The sequence below is a fragment of the Vigna unguiculata genome, chromosome 8 (genome assembly GCF_037176805.1).
Source record: "Vigna unguiculata cultivar grain cowpea cultivar isolate G323 ecotype 2 chromosome 8, ASM3717680v1, whole genome shotgun sequence".
Lineage (NCBI taxonomy): Eukaryota > Viridiplantae > Streptophyta > Magnoliopsida > Fabales > Fabaceae > Vigna > Vigna unguiculata.
This window is the reverse complement of record NC_140799.1, coordinates 41,040,538-41,052,019: the sequence shown is the minus strand read 5'-3', so window position 1 is coordinate 41,052,019 and position 11,482 is coordinate 41,040,538. Positions and strand designations below refer to the sequence as shown.

At 35.1% G+C, this 11,482-nt stretch overlaps 2 protein-coding genes across 3 annotated transcripts; one reads left to right on the top strand and one right to left on the bottom strand.

The window, feature by feature from the left end:
* Positions 1-28: 28 nt before the first annotated feature.
* LOC114195184 (uncharacterized) lies at positions 29-2,903 on the bottom strand. The gene is made up of 4 exons (XM_028085574.2): positions 2,797-2,903; positions 1,850-2,727; positions 1,599-1,724; positions 29-900 (listed from the first exon to the last, which is right to left on the bottom strand). Exons 2-4 carry the CDS (start codon positions 2,610-2,612, stop codon positions 746-748), a joined length of 1,044 nt encoding a protein of 347 aa, XP_027941375.2. The 5' UTR covers positions 2,613-2,727; positions 2,797-2,903; the 3' UTR covers positions 29-745.
* Positions 2,904-4,787: 1,884 nt separating this feature from the next.
* On the top strand, positions 4,788-10,703 carry LOC114193952 (ABC transporter C family member 3-like). Of its 2 annotated transcripts, XM_085665516.1 has the most exons (11): positions 4,924-5,050; positions 6,670-7,223; positions 7,386-7,472; positions 7,555-8,202; positions 8,360-8,524; positions 8,693-8,987; positions 9,097-9,311; positions 9,503-9,808; positions 9,912-9,975; positions 10,057-10,296; positions 10,385-10,703. In XM_085665516.1, the coding sequence occupies exons 1-11, from the start codon at positions 4,924-4,926 to the stop codon at positions 10,507-10,509; spliced, it is 2,826 nt and encodes a 941-aa protein (XP_085521642.1). In that variant the 3' UTR covers positions 10,510-10,703. The 2 variants fall into 2 exon arrangements, with proteins under 2 accessions (XP_027939759.2, XP_085521642.1); XM_028083958.2 differs by having other exon boundaries at positions 4,788-7,223.
* Positions 10,704-11,482: the final 779 nt, after the last annotated feature.

The window sequence follows — 11,482 nt, the reverse complement described above, 5'->3', positions numbered from 1 at the left end:
CATTTAACAAAACAATAATAAATTTGCATTTACCTCCCAAGATGCATTAGACCGAATCTGCACAAACTGCTTCCACGAATCATTGAAGACCTTCAAGTACCTGTATTACACATTCAAATCTTCGTGAGTTAAATACATGAATTTTCATAATACAGTTAAGTACATATTTACTAGAGGGTTGGTCATTGCATACACAGACACATTCTCTCGGTTCTAGCAGTTCTTAAGTTTCTATAGTTGATATATGTGAATCAGTAAATTTACTAGAGAATTCAAATTCAATCTATCGGACAATGCAAAGTCACAGCAGTTATATAAGCAGGAACACATATAACATGCCAAACATTCATGAATATTAACTGTAATTTAAATAAACCAAGAATATGTGGAGATAAAAAGAATTATTTTGGCACTAAGTGAAAAAAAGAGAAAAATACCTTAAGAGAGGAAGAATATACAAGTAATCTTACCTACATCTTCAAACACTAACAGAGTAAGATGAGAAAGAAATGTGTTAAGGACTAGAGTCGATGTTGAAGTTCCAACAAAATAAACAAATCCTAATAAAGGAAAAAGAAGTGAAACAGAGGGAGATTTAGGATAATGGAATAAATTTTTTACTACAATTTTACAACATGTTGGTCTGAGTTACACTGAACTTGTACACTTGCAGCAACAAAGTCTCAAATTTGAGCTTTGAAGATGAAAACAAAAAAGGATAAAAATTTGATTAGGAGAGGAAACTCTACTTCTTTCTCACATATACCCTTCCCCATCTTGAACCTTGTTTCACTTCATGAATTAGAGGCTCACTGGACCCATTTACGCTTTGGGTCCTATCAGCCTGATTTCCTGTTTTTATCTTTTTTGCAGGACTTTGAAGACATGTGTCCATGACACCTGTGCCAAGAAAAAACAAGAGGTCAATATAACTAAAAAGAAGCAATAAAAATAATATACAACAACAGGTATCGTAATTGTGTTTTAAATTGATTGTTCTAGACTGGTGAGTTGAAATGATTAGTGCCAAATGCCACTTTAAACAGACTAATGTTTTTCTATGCAAGAGAATAAATAAGATATGTTGTTCTTGCTTTTTATTTTCTTTTTTAAAATTCATTTTTGGGTACCACACCATAGAGAAAAGGGTGATGACACTGTTGAGGAACACCATAGAGAAGGAGGTTAAAGCGAGTGAAGATTGTGAATTGATCATTCCAAATACTCCTCCTACGTGTGTTGAAAGCTGATCATGACCTTGTTGAGGAACATGAGGGAGGTATACTTACTGCTGTTATATATTAACTTTAACATTCATGTATCAGAATGCCTAAGAAAAAAGGATTACCCTGATATGGTGACAGCAGCTGACAAAACTAATGCATGAGTACTAGAAGAGAAAACTCTACTAAATATAAGTCAAATTTTCCAACAAATAATAGTCCTCGAGCAAAGTAGTTTTTTGCGCCAATGTTATAATCATTCAGAAAGATATGAAGTGTGACTACCATAGCTAGATATACAATTCCAACACGCTTATTATTTTAAACTAAGAACAACTCAAAATTTTCACATATAATATTAATTAGAGAACTTACTTCTCTTTACAGGGAAATTTTCTTTTTCAAATAAATCAGCAGAGGATGTAAATGTGGAAGTAGAAGCCTCAATATCAGAAGCTCGTTTTCTTTTGATCCTTCCAACCCTTTGTAAATGTTCATTTTCTGCAATTATTTGAAGGAAAAAGTTATCAGTAGAAAGGAAGAAAACACAAAAAGAGATGACTTGCAGTTTTCTAAGGAAACAAAATATAATAGAACATAAAGCGCAAGAATTTTAATTTCCATACCTAATGCACCTACAGCATCTTCCTTGTTCCCTTTTTTGGGAGACTGAACATCCTTTTCGTCTTTGACAGCGAAAGAAACTGCAGGATTAAGCTCCACTTCAGTGTGATTTTCACACATCAAAAGCATGATATTCTCTTCCAACTTCATAACTCTGGCACGGAGTTTACGATATCTCTTCTCCAACTTCAAATTCTTCTCAACTGCTTCCTCCAATTCAATGTTCTTCATGTTAAGGGCATCAAGAGCATTCTTGTCCCCAACCTTCTCCTCCTTCAACACACGGATCGTGTCCCTTAGTTCAGCCACAGATTTCATCTCATCTAGCATTATTTTCCTGAACTCCTTCAGCTCACACACTTCACGTTCTAAAGCAACGTTCTTTTTCCTTAACTCCTCAGTAGCATGTTTTTCAACCAAGCCACCTGTTTTCACTTTCTCCAACAACTGCTCATAATTCTCCTGGGCTCTCTTCCCCTCTTCACATTGCTCCTCTCTGATTTTCAGTCTCTCTTCGACTTCAATTCTGTTGAGCCTCTCCAGCTCAATCTTCTCCCGGAGTGGCCCAATTTCCGCCCTATGTTTTGCTTCCCTCTTTACCAACTCTTGCTCAATTTTATCAATTTTATCAAAATCCTCAATTTTATACGCAATACGCAGCACAGAAACTAGCTCGGATATGCTCATTTCACCGTATTCTTTTTTATTGGAGGTAGAAACGGACCAAGGCAAGGACCCAGGTTCGGTTTTGGGTTGAAATGCCATAAGAGGTTCAAAAGACGCAAACTTTTTTTGTGGGGGAAACTAGCAAAGGAAGAAGGTGCTACTACGTTACTTCCTCTGGTGCAAGTAAACTTGCTAAGAAGAAATGAAATTTGAACTGCAGAATGAGAGTTTATATTAAGTAGAAGAGAATGAAAGAACAAAAGAGATGTCATTTGAAACGTACCTGACTGTGTTTTGTGTTTTGTTGATGCTGATTTTGATTTAGAAGCAGAAAATCTGTGTTAGGAGTATGCAAGAAGATGAAGTGAGAAAGGGCGGGAACAACGTAATGAATGAAAGACTAGATAGCAAAAGAAAGATTTCAATAAGTAACTTTGTAGTAGTTGAGAAAGTACAGGATATATTTCACAAAAATTAAATATTAATTAAATACATTTTATTTTTGTGACGGGCTTCTTCAATAGTTATAATTTAAAAAGAAATGTTGGCATTCTTATTTCTTATTATGTGACATGCTTCTTCTATTATAATTAAAAAAAATTATTGACATACTCCTTTTTTAATACAACATTATTTCTTTTTCTTTTTAAGTTATTCTCAAATTAATTACTCTATGTGAAAATAATACACATGTGGAAAGAATAGTAAATTATCATCACATTGTATTGTAGGACGGGAGAAGTAATTTTTTTAAGCTATTTTTATTCAACAATATTTTTACATATGATTAAAAATATTTGTTATAAAAGAGACTTTGAAAGTTGAACATAGTTTTGACTATATTAATTAAATATTTGATATAAATGAGATAAAATAGAATAATTTCTTAATTATACTTTTTAGTTATTTGATACTCTCACATTATTTAATAATTTAAATAAGATTTATATTTTTTTAACTAATATAAAATCATAACGAAATTCTATATATATTTTTTTAAATACGGTGATTGTGGTGGTAGAAGGCAACAGATTTTACATTTCCATCACAAAACTTAAACCCTCAAACATAGGATATAAGAATTATTGTGAAGGTATAATTGTATAATGAATAGAAATTTCGAAAACATTCTTCCAGTGCTGAAAATTTTTTTTGTTCAGTCTAAATATGTTTAACAATGTAAATCAGAATACATGTCTTATGTGTTTATTTATAATTATTTAACACCGTTATACAAAATATCATTTTGTAGAGAAAATATTAACAAACTAGTTTTAATCGTATTTTTCATACGAAAACTTCAATCTTTATTAGTAGTGTTTCGTGTGTAAAAACATTAAAAACCATTTTATACAGTTTCACACAGCACATGTATTATTCTGTATACCGGAAAAGTACGCATGCTTTTATATAAATTTACCATTCATATAACAAAAAATGGAAACCAAATGTTAATATATAAGATATGTTTCTTTGTAGAACTTATATAAGATAACGATTCTATAGGATATACAATTCTACATGTTTATAAATTCCTATTGAAGATTGTGTATAAAATTTGAATGTATAATATACTATAATGCAGAAGAAGAAAGAGTTAAAAGATGTTTGTCTGATGTAAAGTGATTAACATGTGTGATGAAATGAATTCCAAGTATGAAGAAGTTATTAAATGGTTTTGGAACAGGACATGTACAATAGATGACTAAGATTTTAAATTTGACATAAACATGTGACTGAACTATGTATGATGTGGAAAATGTGGAAAAAAGTTGAGTGTGTGATAAAGTATGCAATGGAGTGTTCAGAGCTTAGTTTTAGGTGAGTGGTGAGTGATATCAATCAACACCAAGTCGTGTAATTTATATTAAACGAGTCTTAATTTATATTAAGCTTCTAATATTTCATTTGAATATTGGTAACTTTAGGAAAATATTAAAGAGTTAGGTTAAAGAAATGCATGTTTAACGTCACCTTCTACTTGGCCGACAAGAATAAAATAAAAAAACAACGAGACTATGTTTCATTTTAATGGTGGTTTTTTTTTCAAAGCTTGTTCCTTTTTCTGGGAATGCCACCCTTTTGTCTCTTTTACCATTTTGTTCCTTCAATTAAACTTGAGTCTTGTCCACCAAGTTACCGTCTTCCCAACGAACCCCATTTTTTTTTTTTTTGACTCTTTCTGTCTTACATTTTTTACTACACTTTTCGACACACAATTTCCACTCCTTGTAACCTCAAAAACTTCGAACTGTCTTGTACTGTCCCATTTCTTCCAAGCACACTCCACATATTCAAGTTCAGCAAATTTAGTTTTTCAACTTCATTTTAACTACCATGTTGTCTCTTTTCTTACACCCTTCCTACATACACCTTTCCAACAATGTTCTCCTCCAACCCGTTTTCCTTCATGGCTTATCCGGATTCTTCCACCTTCTGTTACTCATCGCGGTTTCACTGTCATGGACTTGGAAGAAATTCACAACACGTATCAGGGATGAGTCGGAGGAGAAACACGACAACATCCTCTTCAAAACAACCGTGTTTTGTTCTCTTGGTGTTTCTACGTTCAGTTTTCTCCTCTGTTTGTTCAATTACTTCTGCTGGTACTCTAGTGGCTGGTCAGAAGAGAAGTTCGTGAATCTTTTGGATTTGGCGCTCAGAACACTTGCGTGGGGCGTTGTTTGTATTTGCTTGCACAGGAGGTTCTTCAGTTCTGCCGAGAGAAGGTTCTCATTCCTCTTCAAAGCTTGGTGCGTCTTGTACCTCTTCGTGTCTTGCTATTGCTTCGTGGTGGACATTGTTGTTATATCAGAAAGACGCGTTGCTTTGCCAACTCAGTGCATTGTTTCTAATGTGCTTTCCACTTGTGTTGGTTTGTTATTCTGTTACGTGGGGTATTTTGCGAAAAACAAAGGACACATGCGAGCAAAAGAACATGACGGTACTCAGGAACCTCTTTTGGACGGTGACACAAGTGTTGATGATGCCTTGGAGATAAAAGAGACCAAGGGTGGGAACACTATTACCCCTTTCTCGTATGCTGGCTTTTTGAGCCTTCTTACCTTCTCTTGGGTGGGTCCTCTTATAGCTGTTGGCAATAAGAAGACCCTGGACCTTGAGGATGTTCCTCAACTAGACAGCAGAGACAGTGTAGTTGGAGCTTTTCCTGGTTTCAGAGATAAACTTGAGGCTGATTGTGGTGCAATTAATAGTGTCACCACACTAAAGTTGGTGAAGTCGCTGGTAATGATATCGTGGAAGGAGATTCTGTTCACAGCTTTTCTTGCTTTGTTTCACGCTTTGGCTTCTTATGTTGGTCCTTATCTTATGGATGGTTTTGTTGAGTACCTTGATGGACAACGGCTTTATGAAAACCAGGGCTATGTTTTGATTTCCGCGTTTTTCTTTGCAAAGATCGTAGAGTGTCTGTCTCAATTGCATCGGTGCTTTAGGTTGCAGCAAGTTGGACTTAGAATTCGTGCATTGCTTGTCACGATGATCTATAACAAGGCTCTGACCCTTTCTTGTCAATCAAAGCAGGGGCACACTGACGGGGAAATAATCAATTTCATGGCTGTTGATGCTGAAAGAGTTGGTGTGTTCAGTTGGCATATACATGATTTGTGGATGGTGGCTTTGAAAGTTACATTGGCCTTTTTGATTTTGTATAAAAACCTTGGGCTGGCTTCCATTGTTGCTTTTGTTGCAACTATTGTAGTTATGCTGACAAATGTTCCCTTGGGATCATTGCAGGGGAAGTTTCAAAAGAGGTTGATGCAGTCGAAAGATAGAAGAATGAAAGCCACAACCGAGATTTTAAGGAATATGAAGATTCTCAAACTTCAAGGATGGGAAATGAAGTTTCTATCAAAAATAACTGAGCTCAGGAAAACTGAGCAGGGTTGGCTTAAAAGAGGTGCCTATACTGCAGCCGTTACCTCGTTTTTGTTTAAGGGTGCCCCCACATTTGTAGCCGTGGTTACTTTTGGTACTTGTATGCTTAGAGGGGTCCCCCTAAAATCTGGGAATATATTGTCTGCACTCGCAACTTTCGAGATTCTTCAAGAACCCATTTATAATCTTCCAGATACAATTTCGATGATGGCACAGACTAAAGTGTCTCTCGATAGGATTGCATCATTTCTTCGTATGGATGACTTACCCTCTGATGTTGTAGAGAAGCTTCCCCGGGGAAGTTCTGATACAGCAATTGAACTAGTTGATGGAAACTTTTCTTGGGAATTATCTTCCCCCAACCCAACATTGCAAGATATAAACCTTAAAGTTTCTAACGGGATGAGGGTTGCAGTTTGTGGTACCGTTGGATCAGGCAAATCTACTTTACTTTCTTGTGTACTGGGAGAAGTACCTAAGATATCAGGCATCCTTAAGGTTTGTGGAACAAAGGCCTATGTTGCTCAATCTCCATGGATACAAAGTGGCAAGATTGAGGATAATATATTGTTTGGTAAACAAATGGATAGGGAAAAGTACGAGAATGTACTTGAAGCGTGTTCCTTGAAGAAGGATCTGGAGATTTTGACATTTGGTGATCAGACAATCATAGGAGAGCGTGGAATAAATTTGAGTGGAGGACAAAAACAAAGAATACAAATCGCACGTGCACTTTACCAAGATGCTGATATATATCTATTTGATGATCCTTTCAGTGGTGTGGATGCTCACACGGGCTCTCACCTCTTCAAGGTAACTTGGTTTCATTATTTTGTTCATTATCTGCAATATAACCTGAACTACACACGGCATAATGCGAATAATCATTGATTTAACTCTTCTAAAATTTTGTTCTTCCAACTACACGACTCTTGTATTATTTTGTAAGTGAACTTTTCCATGTGTTGTATCAAGGAATGCTTGTTAGGCCTTCTAAGTTCAAAAACAGTGGTTTATGTCACTCATCAAGTCGAGTTCTTACCTGCTGCTGACCATATATTGGTGAGTAGTTTCTCGTAATTTAATAGCCATGAATGTAAAATATAGCTTTGTTTTTAAATCGTCATTTTATCTTTGTCGTTAGGTTATGAAAGATGGAAAAATTACTCAATGTGGAAGGTATAATGATTTGCTTGGTTATGGAGCTGATTTTATGGAACTTGTTGGTGCACACAAAATAGCTCTGTCTACGATAGATTCATTGGATGGCACAAATGTTTCTAATGAAATAAGCACCTTGGAACAAGATGTAAATGTCTCTGGGACGCAAGGTTCTAAAGAAGAGGAGGAAAGTACAGATAAACAAAATGGCAAAACTGACAAAAGTGAACCAAAATGCCAGTTTATTCAGAAAGAAGAAAGGGTGAAAGGTAAAGTTAGTTTTTCAGTTTATTGGAAATGTATCACCACAGCATATGGAGGAGCTCTTGTACCATTCATATTGTTAGCTCAGATTCTTTTTCAAGTTCTTCAAATTGGTAGCAATTATTGGATGGCTTGGGCGACTCCTGTCTCAACAGATGTGGAACCACCTGTTGAAGAAACAACTCTTATAGTAATCTATGTTAGTTTGGCTATTGGAAGTTCTTTATGCATTCTTGCCAGATCAATGCTTCTTGTCACAGCTGGTTATAAAACAGCTACCATACTCTTCACCAAGATGCACTATTGCATTTTTCGTGCTCCAATGTCATTTTTTGATTCCACTCCAAGTGGGCGAATGCTTAACAGAGTATGTATACCTCATTACTTTTAGAGATACGACTTCTGTCTTAAATAACATTTTTCCTCTAGATTAATGGTATGGTACCCTTATTTTGTTGTTTGTTTTCGACAACTACACATTATTTAATATTGTGTCACTTGTCTCTCCTCCTGTTCTCTTCCAGGTTTCAACGGATCAAAATGCATTGGATACAAACATTCCTCGTCAAATTGCATCATTTGCCTTCATTATGATCCAACTTCTAGGAATTATAGCAGTGATGTCTCAGGCTGCATGGCAGGTTTTCGTTGTCTTTATACCTGTGATTATTGTCAGCATTTGCTATCAGGTATTAATCTGACAGCGTAATGTAGACTTGTATAATAAGGTGGCATACATTTGTTGCATTGCTTTCATTCTCTTCTGGCAATGGCTTTGCCTACACGGATTATACGGATTATGTATCAATTTTATTTTAAGATGATTTCTAAGATCATTCAAACTTGTAATTCTGCAGCAATATTATATTCCATCAGCCAGAGAACTAACACGTTTAGTTGGAGTCTGCAAAGCCCCACTCATACAACACTTTTCTGAAACAATTTCTGGTACTTCAACCATTAGAAGCTTTGATCAGCAATCAAGATTTCAGGAAACAAATATGAAACTGACTGATGCGTATTCTCGGCCAAAGTTCAACATTGCTGGTGCCATGGAATGGTTGTGCTTCCGCTTAGATATGTTGTCTTCTATCATATTTGCCTTTTCCTTAATATTCATAATATCAGTTCCACCAGGATTCATAGATCCAGGTGCGTTATTCCAGTCTGGTATATGTTACAAATCAAAGTTTAGTCTGCTAATGTAATGTGGAATTGAACATGATTGTTTTCCTTTTTTATGAATTTTGTGACTTTTAAGGCCTTGCTGGTTTAGCAGTTACATATGGGCTAAATTTGAACAATATACAAGCTTTGATGATATGGAGTCTGTGCAAAATGGAGAGCAAAATTATATCAGTAGAGAGAATACTTCAGTATACTAGTATTCCTAGTGAGCCTCCCCTTGTTATAAATGAAAATCAGCCAGATCCTTCTTGGCCCTCAAATGGCGAGGTTGATATACAAGATTTGCAGGTACTTCAAGCTATTACATTCTTGGTTTCTTTGGTTTCTTTTGATTTCTTTCATTCTGAGATCGTTCCGTTTATGATATGCATGTGAAGTTTTTCTGTTCCTAAATGGTAAGAAAGTCATGCCAACATATAACGTAATTTATACATGTTGTTTTATGCTATGTTTAAGATGATGTGTTTCCCTTTCTGAAGGTTCGCTATGCTCCACATCTTCCACTTGTGTTGTGTGGTCTTACGTGCAAATTTCATGGAGGACTGAAAACTGGTATTGTTGGGAGAACAGGAAGTGGTAAATCCACTCTCATACAAACGCTTTTCCGAATTGTTGAGCCTGCTGTTGGGAAAGTTATGATTGACAACATCAACATCTGTTCCATAGGACTTCATGATTTGAGGTCTAGACTAAGCATTATTCCTCAGGATCCTACAATGTTTGAAGGGACAGTAAGAAATAATCTGGACCCCCTGGAAGAACACACTGATGAACAGATTTGGGAGGTGGGTTGGTTTTATATGGGGACACTATGTTCTGTCCAAAAGACTATACTTGTAATCTTTCTTGAAAGATAGTATTGCACTCGTTAACATTCTTTTTAAATAGGCCTTGGATAAGTGTCAACTTGGAGACGAAGTTAGAAAGAAAGAAGGAAAGCTTGACTCCAAAGGTTTGTCTTGGAACCTTGTTGAACATAACTCTAATAAATCTGATCTTGAACTTGTTGCTAATGTTGAAGTTGATGTTGTAGTTAGTGCGAATGGTGAGAATTGGAGTATGGGTCAGAGACAGTTGGTTTGCCTTGGCAGGGTGCTGCTTAAGAAAAGCAAGGTTTTGGTTCTTGATGAAGCCACTGCATCAGTTGATACAGCTACAGATAATTTGATTCAGCAAACTCTTAGGCAACATTTCACTGACTCCACAGTTATTACCATTGCACACAGAATAACTTCAGTTCTTGACAGTGATATGGTTCTGCTTCTTAGTCAAGGTTAAGAAATGCTCTCGTTCTTCATATAGCATTGATATTCTCTGCACCTTGATGTTTCATTTTCTGATTTGGATAGACATTGTTGCAGGATTTATTGAGGAGTATGACACCCCAACAAAACTGCTAGAGAATAAGTCATCATCCTTTGCTCAACTTGTTGCTGAGTATACTATGAGGTCCAAGTCCGGTTTTGAGGAATCTGATGATCACTGATTGAAATTGAAGCATAGAGAAACAAAAATGTTTCTTGACAATGACGAAAATCTGTATTTATACATAGTGAAATAGAAAATCAAATTGATTTTGATGCATTCCTGGTATGTGTAGTGTAGACCAAAGACATAATCTACCTGTTGGAGAAGAGATATTGTTACCAATCACTCTCTGGGAAAAATGCTATTGTTCAGTGTCTGCTACATGAGTGGTAAAACCTGAGATGATGAACTCAGAAAGATTATTACTCCATTGAAATGACTTAATAGATCTTAATTCTTAACAAAAAGCTTCACCTTGTGTTAGAGTGATTCAAATTTTTTGTTTCGATGGCCTTTGCTGATTCGATTGTTGCTTATGATAGTTGATTGTTTGTTTGTTTTAATGCATTACAGTATTATAATAAATAAGCTAACAAATGCATTGTTTCAAAACATATTATTGTTGTTGTTTGATTAAGTCCTTAATTTAATCCCTAAATCCGAGGATCACGGATCACAAAGTTATCTAAGAACTTTAGTCATTTTATTACTTCATCAAATATTTAAAATGTTGTTATATCGGTGCTTCGAAGTTTGCGTCTCCCCATGTGAGTACCTCAAGAATATATTTTGAAATGAATTATACTGAATGAGTTAAAAATAAATCATTAATGTTTATTTATCTTATGGTGTAAATTCTCGCAATTTTAGATCCATAATTGAAAAATAAAATAAACTATTTGTAATTTTTTTAATATTATTAAAAAAATGCGATTTATATAATACAAGGATGTCGGAGACACACTAATATATAAAACATATAAAATGGCATTTATAATTCACTTGGAAAAATATAATCACCTTTACAAAAAAGGTGTAAAAAAAGTATTGAAAGATAAATTGCTTTATAAAGTAAAGTGTGGTGTGGGATGTTGTATTTTTGAAAAAGACAAAAAGCACCCATACTATTTTGAGTATTATCAAACGATTTT